The 14,089-nt window shown below is 55.1% G+C and overlaps 1 protein-coding gene across 1 annotated transcript; it reads right to left on the bottom strand.

Annotated features, from left to right (window-relative positions):
• Positions 1 to 2,191: 2,191 nt before the first annotated feature.
• On the bottom strand, positions 2,192 to 13,699 carry TM7SF2 (transmembrane 7 superfamily member 2). Its single transcript, XM_044426868.1, has 11 exons — positions 13,665 to 13,699; positions 10,566 to 10,754; positions 9,325 to 9,521; positions 8,458 to 8,512; positions 7,481 to 7,675; positions 6,547 to 6,650; positions 5,396 to 5,515; positions 4,646 to 4,814; positions 4,106 to 4,186; positions 3,653 to 3,775; positions 2,192 to 2,479 (listed from the first exon to the last, which is right to left on the bottom strand). Exons 2-11 carry the CDS (start codon positions 10,618 to 10,620, stop codon positions 2,319 to 2,321), a joined length of 1,260 nt encoding a protein of 419 aa, XP_044282803.1. The 5' UTR covers positions 10,621 to 10,754; positions 13,665 to 13,699; the 3' UTR covers positions 2,192 to 2,318.
• Between the last annotated feature and the right edge of the window lie 390 nt (positions 13,700 to 14,089).

The raw sequence follows: 14,089 nt of genomic DNA, 5'->3' as shown, positions 1-14,089 counted from the left end.
AGGCGCTGCACGCCGCGCTGCAGGCGGCGGCGGCCGGCGGCTACCCGGAGTGCCCGCTGGGCGGCGCCGGCGTGATGCTGGCCGTGGCGCAGCTGCTGGAGGGCTTCGGCCTGGCCGCGCTGGCGCACCTGGCGCGCCTGCTGCGCGCGGGCAGGCGGCGCGCCGCCGCCCCGGACCGGCCGCGCCTGCTCCGGGCGCAGAAGAAGTGCGAGTTCCTGCTGTCGTGGGCGAACGAGGCCGAGAACGCGGCCGCGCTGCCGCTGCTGGCGCTGGAGGCGCGGGCGGCGCACCGCTCGCACCTGGCCGCCGCGCGGGAGGTGGGCGCCGGCGCGCGGGCGCTGGAGGAGGCGTGGGGGGCGCCGGTGCCGCCCGACAAGCCGCCGCTGATCCAGGAGCTGGACTGACCGGCCCCGCGGGCGCTCGGCGCTGCGGCCGACCAGGGACTGGACTGAGCACGGATGGCCGAGGGGCAGCTGCACTCTTCGCGTCTGCACGGAAGCCCGGCGGGGATGAAGGCGCGACCGGCGCGGGGTCTGCAATCAAAGGGGTGCTGCTGCGGCGTGCTACCGCCTCTCCGTGGTTTTCCTTCTTCCTGGCTTCCCTCTGAACTCGTCACCCGCGCAATACTGCGCATGCTGATGGCACGGAACTCCCCTGTATTGACTGGGGCTATTCCCAATAGATGTTTCAGAAATGTTGTAAAGAGGTTTATAAAAATGTTTTCATAAATCAAAATGTTTCTGGGATGAATCGTGGTAGTGTGTGAGCAGCGAGATACCGCCTTTAATCTTGAGGCTTTGCGAAAGGACAGCGTATAAATACGATAGATAGGGGACTGTAGAGCAAAAATGCAAGCCTATGGCGCCAACTTCATCTTCCTTGTTTTTGAAAGCGGCCCACTGCTCCCGAGAATTTATAGTTTAAAGCTGAACAGTCGAGAGACAAGAGGTTGGGTTAAATCAAAGGTCCATCAAAGGTGGCGTCACTGCACAAATGTGGCAGAACTGGAGGAGCAAGGCCAGGGACACAGCTGGGTTTGCGATCAACACTCACCTTTTCCGTGTCCCTAAAGAAACACACAGCCAAGTTTCCAGTCCTTATTGCTGCAAAGCTAACAAAATGGGCTGTGGTCAAATTATATACAAAATAGGGAGGAGATTGTAATGCAGTCTTTATTAAAGTAAGTTGTAGCTGCACTTTCCCCTCTTCTCATTCCCAAATTGGCCAAGTTCAATATCGGCCCTAGAGAGAAAATAGAATTTAACGAACCCGTGCTAAAGCATTTGCTTTAGCTTGGTCGACATGATTGTTCTAGCAAAGACAGTATCAAACATTTGCCCACTGCACTCTTAGAACATGGTGGTGAGGGGGGCAGCACACAGCCCCTCTTTAGGTACACAATGTGTACATGAAGTTCCACAGTTGTACCCCCCAAAACAGTGCCCTGGGCAACTTCCAATCTAGCCCCCCAAATTCCAAGTTTATTTAAAAACCATACAACTTCTTTAAAAACAATCATAGAGAGTTTTTATGTCCCTCTTCGGAAACTTCTTGATACACATATTTGAAAAGCTGAGTTGATTATTTTTTCTATCCCAAATTAGCTTCAGTTTGCTTTATAACATTTCAGGTCTTCCAGTTAGCATTGCTTGGTTAAGTTCACCTAACAGGGCAGTGTCCTTTCCACACCTGTAGAAACTGCACATTCCAAGATTTTCTGTGTGCTTAAAGAACCACAAAGCTAAATTTCTAGCTCTTGCTCCAAAACTAACAAAATGGCCTTGTGGACACATCTGAGCAACCAGAGAGCAGACGGGAAAGCACTCCCAATGGTCAAAGCTGGCCAACTATTTTGGCATAACACGTAACCCCTTTTCAGTATTTCAGGAGCAAAATGACATTGTGCAAACCTGGATAGTCACAAAAACTGGGCTTGGGAGGGTGGTTTTCTTTGCCTGGTCTTGTCCAGAAAGGTCTCTTGAGTGAGTTGGGAACAAACTTAGACATGGGCAAGGGATCCCCATAATAAAGAGAGCCCTCTGGGCTCTGGGGCAGTAAATAAATGTGACAGAGAAAGAAAAAGTCTTTTAAGTGCAAGAAAAAATACTTTTACAGAAAGAACAGGCCATGTGGGTTGAACCGGCTCCTTTGGAATCCAAGGCAAGTGTTGTGGCCGAGACAGTTACAGCGCTACTTGCCGACCGAGGCATCTGGTTTCTCCGAAGGGCACGAGCTTCTGTTCTGCAGGGCCAAGCCACGTGGGAGGCTGGCTTCCCATCAGTGCGGTCGCGGCGCCGGTTGAACAGCGGAACAGCGAGTCAATAGATGTACGGAAAGATCCGGTACGGCACACGGCGGCAGTATTCCTGCCATGCCAAGCCGTACTTCCGCAGGCACTGGCGCTCGTCCCGGGCCTCCCGGTGAACTAGAAGCACCGTGAAGTAGAGAATGTAGAAATAAGGTAGGGTGTGGGTCAGTCCTGAGAGGAGACAAAAGCGGGAAAGCAGCTGGAGAGAGCACAGCTCCACACGCAACGCTTCCTGCATGGAGCAGGGTGGCCGCAGTTGCAGCCCTCGGAAGTGCTGAAGCGGGGATGGGACGATGGCTCGCGGCCTGAGGACGCTCTCGGCGCTCCGGACCCCCGGTCGTGCCTGCACGGGCTCTCAGGGGCCAAGGCCCAAAACACCTGGAGATCTGCCCCTCCCCAAAGCAGACTGCCTCGCCTTGGAGCCCCCCGGAAGCCGAAGACGACGGCTGGCTGGACCCAAGGCCTCCCCCCCCGAAGAGGAACGAGGAGGCCCCATGCCTGGGTTGGGAGACCTCTGCTCATCACATTTGGCAGGGGCTGTTGGCTTATAGCATTTCAGGAACCCTGAGGAGGCTGCGGCTGCGGCTGCTGCTGCTGCAGGAAGACGGGGCAGGGAAGCTGGGCTACTGCCAGCACAGTGGAATCCAGCCCACAACTCCCACCAGAACCAGGCAGAACGGCCAGTTGCGGGGCTGCTTGGAACCGCAATCCAGAGCCTGCATTAAGCCCTAAGGGTTTGGTGGTAAAGTTATGATCATGCAATATTTAAAATAAAAACAAAAACAAATCCTTACCTTCCAGTTAAAAATAAAATCAAGAGTTGCTTCCAGGGAACTATTAGTTATAAGGATTTATTAGCTGTTCGCTGCATGAGGTTTGAAAAGAGGTTCTTTAGAGAACATACGAATTAATAATAATATTTAGAGAAAATATTAGACGGGGTTTCAAGGGAAACTAGGCATTTTTGGTCATAGGCCTGTTGGGTAGAGCTTGAAAAAATCTCCAGGCTCTTGGCAGTGTAACTCCACAGAATCCCCTTTAAACATTCTTTTCCGTCTCCAGAGAGAAGACTGTGAGACCCTCTCCTACCTCCTCAGATCTTTAAAGGCAATCAAGGCAATTAGCATCTGTTAGAGACCAAGCAATCACTGCTGCTTCTTCGCACACTCTGAGTGATGTTACGCAACACAGGAACACGGTTCCCTGCTTTTTAAAACTTAAAAATAAACATCTAGTGCATTTGGCCCCCTAGAAGTGTGTTTAGCACTGGTGAATTGGCCCGAGTTTTTAAAAAAAGCTCCTCCCCCGAGGTCTGAATCCAAGGCAGGGGAGGCAGACACTCACCACACGGTAAGGACCAGGCAAACGCCATGATGAGGTCCCCTAAGTAGTTTGGATGCCGTACAAACCCCCACCATCCTGATGCGAGCAGGCGCCGTCCGGTGGCCGTGGGGATGGTCCTCAGCCCTGGAAGGAGGAACACTTCTATCATCACGCGTCTTCGGGCCTGGGGGGCACGTGGAGGGACCTTTGCAGCCCCTCCTGCAAGACCACCTTGTGCTCCTGCATCGAAACCCTTCCCTGGACTGGGGCACTTCTTTCTGCTTCCACGAGAGTCATGCACCAACATTAACAATGAAGCAGTCCTTCACAGTGTGGGCGGACTGGGCCTCAAGCAGCCCTTCCAAACCGGGGGTCTCCAAAGGCCATCCAAACGAGGCCAGAGGGTGGCAGTTACTTTGGGGGAACGGGAGCTGTGTGTGCTGCAAAGGGAAATGGTCTGTCAGGATAACCCACCAGCTACTCTGGGGTCAGCGGGGTTCCGGCGGAAGGTGTTCTTCTGGGAGTTCGCCCCACGGAAGATGGAGTAGCCCAACCCTACACAGCACAGAGCAGAGTGAAAACGAACCGATAAACAGGCAGATAATTTCGCTTTTCATGATGCAAAGACCTCCCAGCCTTTTCCAGCCTTGGCCATTTTTCTAGTCAGTCCCTTCAAACTCCCAGCTTGTCCCTTTCAAAAGACAGGAAGAAATAGTTTCTTCATCTTAATAGCCACAACTTGTGGCTCAGGAGAGTGGCATATCTTTTGAGACTGCAAAAATCTTGAATATTGGCTATTTTTTTCTTCCCCACCACCCCTTTCAGGTTTCTAGTCTTCACTGTTTACTCCTGATTTATTAAGGCTTTTTTATCCTTCTCCTCTCTTGGAAGCTCAGGATGAGTTACATCAAACAAGACGCTCCCTGCGTACTTTTGACAGCTTCCAGTGGCTGTTTTGAAGAGAGGAAGGAAGTGGGGCTTTGGTGGGGAGGAACTGCCAGCAGCCCAGCTCACCGTTTATCAAGATGATGCCCCCAGCCATGGGCAGGCTGAGCTTCTGAGGGTGGTTTACCAGGAAGTAGGCCTGGAGACTGTACACAAACGGGACCCACGTCAGGTCCCCGAAAGCCAGCATGAAGCCGAAGCCGTCGTGGATAATGTCCATGGAGGTGAGGATGGCCTCCTGCAAGGAGACGCACAAGCCATCTCGCTGGGGCGTTCGGCCCAGCTGAGCTTGCCCGAGGCAGACCGTGGACAAGCCCCCGCCCCGGTCAGCCCGTGGCACGGCATGCCACGCCGCGAGAAGCGGAGCCCCCAGCCAGGCACTGAGGGGCCCTGGACCAGAGCGGTGGCAGCACAGAGGAGAAGCCAGAGCTGTGGCCGACCGGTTCCCGTTATGAGGGAGAGGAGGAGAAGCCGGAGCAATGGTGGTCCTGATGCAGGGCTCAGGAAGAGGGCTCACATGGACGGCCTGACTGTGCCCAAAGGCCCCCCAAAACCTGGCACCGGGTCCACACTAGAAATGCACAGAATACGGGTATGCTCAGCCGCTGGATTATCTCTACATTAAAAAAAAGATCATGTTTCTAGTCCTCATGGCACTGAAGGAACATCCAGGAACACGGAGGCTTGCATCATCCCTGGCTGCCTCCGTCATTTGCCAGAGACAGAAGCGGAGCTGAGGGCGGTGTGGAAGGGAACCCTCGGCAATCGTTGCGCACAAGATTCTCAGGCCTGCGGTGATCGCACAGGCACGGGGCCCACCTCATGCCAGAAGGCATCCACCACGTACAGGAGCTGGAAGCCGTTCACCAGGATCATGGCCAAGGAGGGGCTGGCCCGCAGCTCCGTCTCCTTCACCAGCATGGCCATGTTGATCAAGGCCTAGGAGAAGCAAAGGAGGCGCGTCAGCCACGGGGGGCGCAGGACCCAGCCACGCGATACACGAGAAAGGCCTCATCAAGCAGCCCTGTGACGCTCGGGCCGGGCAGGTGGTCTCTTTCGGGAAAGGGCGGAAAACACCTCTCCGTCACCACACGTCCCTCCTGCCTCCCAGTTACGGCCCAGCTCCTCACTGGGATGCAGTGCCGGGAGTGCCAAGTGGAAGCTGCCCCACTCGGGGGCTTTTGTGGCAAACGGCAAGGCATTGAGGTCAGCTGTCTTTCTAGCGCAGCACCCAGATGGAGACGGAAGTCCACATTCTCCTGGTCACCCCGCCTGCCACTTCGATTGCTTTCCCGCCACTGGATTTGCTGGTTACAGCCTTCCCGTGATCTCGTCATTTTTAATACTACTGTTCATTACATTTCTGCATCGCCCAATAGCCAAAGCTCTCTGGGTGGTTCCCAGAAATGAAAATCCTAAAATGCAATACAGGGAAACGTACTTTGACGGGTAAACATTTAAAGCCATTTAAAGTAATAACAGAGCAAAACCTGTTATTTTAATTGAGCTGATTTAAAATCGAGAGAGCCCCACAAAATCATAGACTAGGAGAGCTGGAAGGGGTCAGAGGGCCATCGGGACCACCAAACCCATGTTCCGTGCAGGGCTGCCTGTTAGACCATCTCTCTCAGATGGTTGTCCAGTTGCATCTTGAATGCCTCCAGGGTGAGAGAGCTCACAGCCTCCCAGGGTAATTGCTTCCATTGCTGTACTGCTCTAACAGGAAATTAGAGCGAGATTTAAAACAGCTTTAAATAGAATGCACTGAAAGCCACAAGCCCCAGGAGAGAATAAAACGAGATTTCTCTTGTGTTGAACACGTCACTGGCTTCGGACCCCCTCCAAGGGGGCATCCCTCAACTGGAGGAATCCCACCATGTCCCTCCTGTGTGAGGTGCGGGGAAATGACAGCCAGATGTGACACAGGCATGAGCTGGTCACCATCCCATCCCAAGAATGAGGACATTTACCCATCCAAGGAGACCTGGGCGCAGCTCACAGAAATACTTGAGGTCGAAGGCACCAAGGCGCGGGTTCAGCTCGTGGCCCATGAAGAAGTCATAAATTGGGTTTCCTGGAGGGTCGTGGGGAAAGTGAAAATAAACATCCTACAGCTTGGGTTCTTCCCTTTTTTGGACATGATGCTGGAGTCCCCCATAAAGAGCTCTCATGATGGGAAGTTGCATTCAGCAACCAGGTACTGAGATGCTAAATCTGAGAGAGTCTTGAATATGTGGCATCAGATGAGGCGCCCTCCCTTGAAGGAAAGGAAAGGCAAGGAAAGGCGAAGCAAGGGGCTCCCCTTTCCTTCCTGCTTGGAAGCGGAGCGCCACTGCGAGGGCTGGTCTCTGACTCGGAGTCGGATTTGTGTTCCCGCCGGGCCGTGGGGCGCTCCCCGAGCCGGTCGCTGGCCTCCTCACGGGGGTGTTCGCTTCACACGCGCCCACATGTAGCATCTTTCGGCTTGTCCACCGATGACAAGCGCCTGCAGGAACTGACTCTGTGGAGGGGCGAGGAGGAGCCTCGCCGGGATGCTGAGTGATCATGCTTTATTAGCAGGGTAGCTGCCGTCACCTGCCCCCTCCCAACCCTCCCCGTTTCCTCTGTGTTCAGCAATGTTCCCAGCGACCTGACTTTGCTCCCAGGTGCACTGCAGTCACTTTGGGTGCCTCGATCTCACACGAGCCAGTCAGACCAGTTTGCTCTACCAGAGACCTCTCCCTGGTTGAGAAGAAATCCATTTGAACCCGGGTTTTATTTCGGTCTGTATAAGCTCAGCAGCCGGCAAGTTTTGCATTCCTCTTGGCAGGCGAGGCTATGGGGCTGCCCCCCTTCCAGACTGACCAGGACACGCACCCCTTTGTCAGCCTTCACTTGAGCCCTTCCCTGTTTTGTGGTGCTCACCAGAATTCCCGCTCGGAGCCAGAGCCGTCTCTGGAGCAAAGAGGGACTTGAGATAGAGGAAGATGCTCAGTCCGAAAGCGATGAGGGATGCGGAGAAAGCCAATTGCAGGAAGTGGTCGTAAATGTAACTGAGGCGCAGTCCTGCAGCCAGTCCGGCCCCCAGAACCAGCGCGGTGACTAGCATGGCGTGTGAACCTGCCAAAAGTGGAACGGGGAGACATTTCAGCCAATTGGCTGCGTTCAGAAATCCAGCGGACCAGCTTGGGGCCTTCTCAGGCTGCCAGAAAAAGCTAGTGGAAGAATCTGAACCTGGGGTTAACCCCGCAAGAAGAAAGCTAGCTGCTCAGTCTTTGTATCCTGGTCGCAGTGAGCTACAAAGCAGGAGGCCACCTCGGTCATGTTCAGAGGCAGCAAAATGGACCACGACCCTTCACACTGAAGCTACGAAAGAGCATGCTTTTGCCTGTATAAAAAGCTCCCCGCAAGAAGAAAACTAGCAGTCCCACAACCCCCAGGCTGGCCACACTGATGGAAGCTGCGGAACGGCGGGCCCAGCTGTGGAAGCCTGGCCCAAGGAGTGCCTGCAGATGGCAGAAGCAGCTGCCCTGCTCTGCCCACGGAGGGACAAGAACGTTTTCCTGAGGGGCAGCACCGAAAGGTGACACGGGGTGGGGTTCCTCAGTGGCAGGGGCCCAGAACTCCCTTTCTGCCTGCCCCTTCAGCCACTGAGTGATGCTCGTTTGTGATGTAGTTCAAAAAAGATAACGAACATTGGGAAAGGAAGCTCCGCTGCCTGCTGGAAGCGTGCATCACGTGCCACCACCTCCTCTAAGCACAGCCCTCCCGTAAGCCCCCTGCCCACCCGAGGGGTGATGGGAGATGCAGCTCAACCCATGTGGGAGAAAGCAGGTCGGGAGATGCCATGTTAGCACCGGCGTTGGGTTCCGAGATTTTCCCACATTTTCCGGGGCACCTACCATTCACACGGTACTGCAGCCGACTCTTGTCCCGCAGGGCGATCCCTTCCGTTACCTGTTCGAAACAAGGAGCAGAAAGGGGGCGGCTCACCTGGCAGGACAGCTGCAAGGCGGCCTTTCGTTGTGCAGCAAGGAAGGCCTCGTCTCCGGGCAGAAATGTTCTAACCCGAGCCTGGTTTCTCCCACGTGCACTCTGCTCACGCACTGTGGCCCTTCCTGGAGCGCCAAAGAGCTGCATCCGGACCCTTGCGTGTCTTTCAAGGCATTGCTAGGCCCGGCCTGTCAGTCCCTGGCCCTAAACCGTCTTCCTGGAGCCCTGGTTCTATTCTACAGAGCCTTGGGCGTCCCCAGCCGCCAACAGAAGAGTCTTCTCACGGCCGAATTGCAGGCAGCTGGCCATTTTCCAGGGTGGAAGGCAGCTGGGGCACATCCAGTCTTTAGGTATTTGTTGATTCCCTTCCACAGCAACTGAGCTGAAGCAGCTTTCCGTAGGCCCCAGGGAAGACTTTTGTCAAACCTTAAGTGGGAAGGGAGGCCTGTGCAGAGACGGCAGTGCTCAGCCGAGATTGTCCTCCCTCCATGTGGCAGTTAGTTTGGAAAAAACCTCCCAGCAGAACCGATGGAAGGCTTTTGCAGCCTCACCTGTCCTGCGGGGGACCTGTGGGAGTGGGGCTCATCACCCAAGGGTGGACCTAGAGCGTAGCTGCAGGAGAAGAAAGCAAGAACAGAGAGGGGAAAGGCGGCTGTTCTTACTCCTTTCGTGCAGAGGAGGAAAACGCGGGCCAGGCCGCTGTGTGGATGTCGTGTGGGGGTGCCCAGGGGAGAGTCCCCCGCAAAAGCGTCCGAGAGACCCGGGTGCCTCCTTACCTTGCCCATCGGCAACATGTACAGTGCAGCTTGAAGCCCGAGCCAGGCGAGGACCAGCAGGCAGTCCTTCGGGCTCCACAAGGAGCGCAGCGTGGGCAAAGGCGCAGGGAAGCTCAGCAGGCTGGCTTCCTCCGTCCGGCAGGTCAGCAGCAGGTAGAAGACAGTGGCCGGCATCAGGACGATCAGGAGAGCAGCCCCTGTAGGGCAAGGGAAGGGGCAGTCTGAAGAGGAGAGGGGAGACAGCCCAGTGCTCCCAGCCTGGGGAGGAACACCGCAATCCCATAACCTACGGTAAAAGTTATAACAACAACAACAACGCTGCCCCTTTTTCGTATTCCTGCGAGGAAGACCACAGCAGGAAGCAGCAGCAGGACGTGTGGACTGTCCACCCGCCTGAACAGCCAGGCAGTCCGTCAGCCTCAGGCCTGTTGTACTTTCTGTCCCCGGGGTACAGAAATGATTCTGGTCCTACCTCTGATTTGAAGCACAACTAAACCTAAGGCTCAAACGGTTTTCTGTGGAAACCAAGGAATCTTTGATACAGCATTTATAGCATCCTCGCAAAACTTCAATTCTTCTGAAGACAGGAGAGCAAACCTCCTCCGAGTAAGAGCAGCAGGAGTTCTAATCTGTCTTCAACCTCAACCCGAACCCTAATAATGACAAATCCTAAGTGGATTTCTTAAAAAAAAAAAAAAAAAAAAAAAGCAGTCTATAAATTTACCAAACGGGGGACAAGAACCCGGTCCCAGTCCAGGACTCTCACTATTATGCTGGTCTTACTAACCCCAGCAAGCAGTCACATTTCTGCCTACAACAGGAAAGGATTCAGCTGCTGATTGCTGCAACTCAGGCGAGTGCTGAAGGCACAAGGGCTGATCCGGCAGGGTTTTCACTGGTCATTTGCCAACGGTCCCCCAAAGCTATCCACCTTTCCACCCCCTTTTATTCCTGCTTGGGGGCAGAGCCTGGGGTGCTAAAGGTGTCTCATCTCATGGCTGTTTCCACTTGCCACCCTTGACCACCCTTCAGCTTCCACCCCAGTGAGCTAAAAAATAGGGAAAGAAAAGTGGCTATTCCATGCTTAAGGACTCTAATTTGCATCTCAGGAGAGCAGTAATTATTCCAGATTAAGAGGGGAGTATATTTCAACTTGCTTCTCGTAACAGGAGCAGTTTGTTGTGGAGAGGCTGTAGAGAAAGGAGTGGGGCACTCCCGCCCCTGCCCAGTCTTCCCCTTACCTAGGACACCCCCAAACTCCAGTTCTTTTGTGCGGGGGACCCTGAATCGATCCATTCTCCTCGTGTGCGCACGTCAGAACGGGGAGCGTCCTCTCCCGAGAGTTTCCTCCCCAGATGGGCCTCCGCGCCCAGTCCTGTGGCTCAGTTTGTATGAAATCACGCGGTGCCCAGCAGCCGGACGGCCGGGACCTGGAGAAGGAATCCGTTTTGATCAAATTTCACTTCTGTTCCCTGGTGCCCCATTAAACCCCGCTGGTGCGAACAGGCCGGGCCTTGATTCGCCCGGGACATGTGCTCACGCTCCCGGCCAAGTCGCTCTCCTCATCCTCCATGCGCTCCATCGACCGGGCCGCATTACGGGCAGGTGGCCCTTGTGTGCTGGTGCTGCTCAGAGGCTTTTTTTAGCAATGAGTCACCCCGAAAGCACGGACGCAGTCCCTCAGTCGGGCTTTGGGGATTAGCAGCGGGTGACGAGAGCACAAGGCACGCGGTCCAGATGGCCCTGCCTTGTGAGAAGCTGGTCACTGGCCTGCCTTCCAGGGTTGGCTGGGCAAGATAGGACTGGCACAACCGGAGAATGACAGGTCTGGGGAGCCTGTGGTAAGGACTGCCCAGCTTCGGGACACAGAGCGTTAAGCACGCTTTGAAATCCTTACGGTGGGGACTTCCTGAGCATGGGCAGAGTGCTTCCCACAGGGTAGGAACAGGAAACTGTCCCATGACAAGGCAGAACATTGATTTGTCTGGCTCGAAGCTCCCAGGACCTGGAGCCTCCTGTGGTCACCACAGTGTGCCCACGGACTCCCACCTTAAAATATTTAAGGTATTGAAATATTTTTCTTTTATTTACCCAAAGGCCAGCATTTTGCGAGGCCTGGGTTCGTGGGCGTGGGATGTGTCTTGCCTGTGAATGCACACCTGTGTCTGAGCACCAGCGGCTTGCCTTTTATTAAAAGGGTATTTCGTTACACGTTGTGGGGGCAAGCATTTGCTTTGGAATTGGAGGCTCAGCCATCGCCTGTGAAATGGGCGTCCACAGCAGCAAAGCGCACCTTCGTGCCCTGGATTTATGGCTCAGCATGCAGGGCTGCCCTGTGCCTTGGCCCTGAGCACGGGGGTTTGTGCTCAAGTCCCCGGCGGTTGGTCTCCGGCAAGACGACCCCTTGACGGCGGCCAAGCCCCCGTGGCAGCCACGAGTGGGCCAGTGCCCACAGCACCCCTTCAACCTCCAAAAGTGCCCTGGGGCCAAAACGCTGGGGACCCCAGCGTACGCTGCCTCCAAATGCCGGCAACTGCACCTGGGCTTTCCGAGTCCAAAGCACTGTTTCTCTTGGAGCCTGGCAGATCAACGGGTTGAAATCCTAGCGCCAGGACCCGAAATCCCCGCAATGCATCCCGAGGGCCGTGCCTTCGCGGGGTTCCCCGGCCATTTATCAATGGCTCACGAGGCCCGCAAGTCTGAACGCATGCCACCAGCCGCCCAGAAACAGGGCTTGCTTTCAGAACGAGTCCAGGCATCCCGACCGCTCTTCCATCCCCTTGCAGGATGCAGCTGGGCATCCCCTGCCCGGCTCAGGCAGCCAGCCCTGCGGGCAGGTGCGGAGGACACCCCCCACCCCCCGCTAGGAAGGCTTACCTGTCTTGCGGGATGAAGGATGCTCGGGGCTGGGGAGCAATGAGGATGCTCACCTGTTTAACAGGCCCGTCAGTCCTCCGCAACAGCATCACCCTCGGCCCATCCTGTCACTATCCAAGCGGAGCCAATGGCATCCCGGGGAGGGAATGACATGTCAGGTCAGGGACCTATCAGCTCCAGGAGGTGTGTCTGAGTCCTTGAATACTCCGATCCGATTCGGTCTCGCTGCCTTCTTTCACCCAGCCCCAGGTGGCGTTCAGAGGGAGAAAACCCCTGGGAGCCATCTCCCCTCCGCCCCGGCAGGGAAGAGTGTGTCTGCGCACAGGCAGAGTGCCCTTTCACCACGCCCCTCGCGAACATGGCCCCCCCCAACATGTCCAGAGTGCGGTGCTGCCGCATTTGGAACTGGGGGGCGAATGGCGCTGTCTGGGGGCAGATCGGCCCCCTCGCCAGGCGCAGGACACACGTGCCCCGACGGGGCAGAGGGAGAGGGAAGGAACAAGCCAGGCGGGGGCAGAGTGGTGCCGACAGAGAAGTCCCTCCCACCCGCCGGGCAAGCGGCCCAAAGGACGGGAAACGGCCGCCCAGTGGCGGTTTGGCTCTGGCAACAGGCACTTCCTTTCGCACACCTTAAGAGGACACTGCCCCCAAATGGGGCTCTCCTGCAAAACACCTACCAGGTAGACACGAGTTAGAGTGAAGGACCAATGCAGCCTCTGAGCGTGCGCTCAGCTCAGGAATGTGCCCCCGCTGGGTTCCACCCAAGAGCCCACCTGGGCTGGGTTCCACAGTGCCACGTACAGCCCCAAAAAACTCGTCTCTCGTTCCCGTTATTTGGAGTCAGAAGCAATGAAACCCCAACCAACACCTGTGTGCAGAAAAGCAGCGTTCCCTCTTGGACAAGCGATGGGACTCGGCCACTGGGAAGGGGGACTTAATGCACAGCCCATTCATGTCTTCTCAGAAATAGGCCCCATTGAGTTCAATGGCACTTTCTCCCCAGGTCCGTGAACTGCAACCTCAGTCAGCAATTTTGGATGCACTTCCTTGGGCATGAGTGTGGTATAGTGGGTAGAGTATTGGGCTGGGACTCGGGAGATCTGGGTTCAAATACTCCCTCAACACTAACCCTGACTGGGCGATTTTGGGCCGGTCCCAGACTCTTGGCCACCGGGTCATTTTCTGTGAGGATGCAGTGGAGAGAAGACCCTGCGAAGCCACACTGGGTTCCTTGCAAGAGACGGAAACGTGGGGAATAGCAGTAATCAGAGGGGGGCTTCTGTGTCCTCAACACCCTCTGGGACCAGTCTGGCACACTGCAGTTTCCCAGATACTGGCGAGCTGCAACCAAAGTACATTTGCTGTTTAAGGGCATTATTAGTGACCCGGGTGTTTTCCTGCTCCTGTTGCGGTGCGTTACATAGCATCATGCACACACACACATAATTAACCAATTTTCTTACCATCTTCTTTTGCATGCCAGGAAAACCCACACTGAATAACCTTGAGCTGCGTCAGGTGACCCTTCAAGGCAGGAATAGATGCAGTCAAAAAAGAAAGCTTGGTGAATGGTTCCTGCCCTTGTCATTTTCTTTCAAAGCGTAAAGTAGAATTTGAGAATCCAGACCTGTACTTGTAAATGCTGGGAAGTTGGCAAGCCGCTTCCTTCCTCATTCCATTTCCTTATATGGTATCTTTCTTAAACTGTAAACCTATGGGTGCAGTCTATCTTCCAACTGATTGATTTTAAGCTGCTCTGGGAGTCTTTTTAGAAAAAATGTTTGGCTGAGAAGGATAAAAATACTTTAAAAAAACAGACAAATAGGCGCAACATAGGTTTCAGCTCTGAATGCTCTGACATGAAAAGCCAACAAAGTTCGCATCTTTG

The sequence above is a fragment of the Varanus komodoensis genome, unplaced genomic scaffold, assembly GCF_004798865.1.
Source record: "Varanus komodoensis strain SLA01 unplaced genomic scaffold, ASM479886v1 scaffold189, whole genome shotgun sequence".
Taxonomy (NCBI): domain Eukaryota; kingdom Metazoa; phylum Chordata; class Lepidosauria; order Squamata; family Varanidae; genus Varanus; species Varanus komodoensis.
This window is presented reverse-complemented; position numbering and strand designations above follow the sequence as displayed.

Bases quoted from the DNA above. Each gene is read 5' to 3' on its own strand.
- TM7SF2 (XM_044426868.1), bottom strand. From the start codon at position 10,620: ATGGATCGATTCAGGGTCCCCCGCACAAAAGAACTGGAGTTTGGGGGT. The intron at 9,522-10,565 runs GTAAGGGGAAGA...CTTGCCCTACAG, and splicing joins GGAGTTTGGGGGTGTCCTAG to GGGCTGCTCTCCTGATCGTC. The intron at 3,776-4,105 runs GTGGGTTATCCT...TCCTCCTTCCAG, and splicing joins CGCTGACCCCAGAGTAGCTG to GGCTGAGGACCATCCCCACG.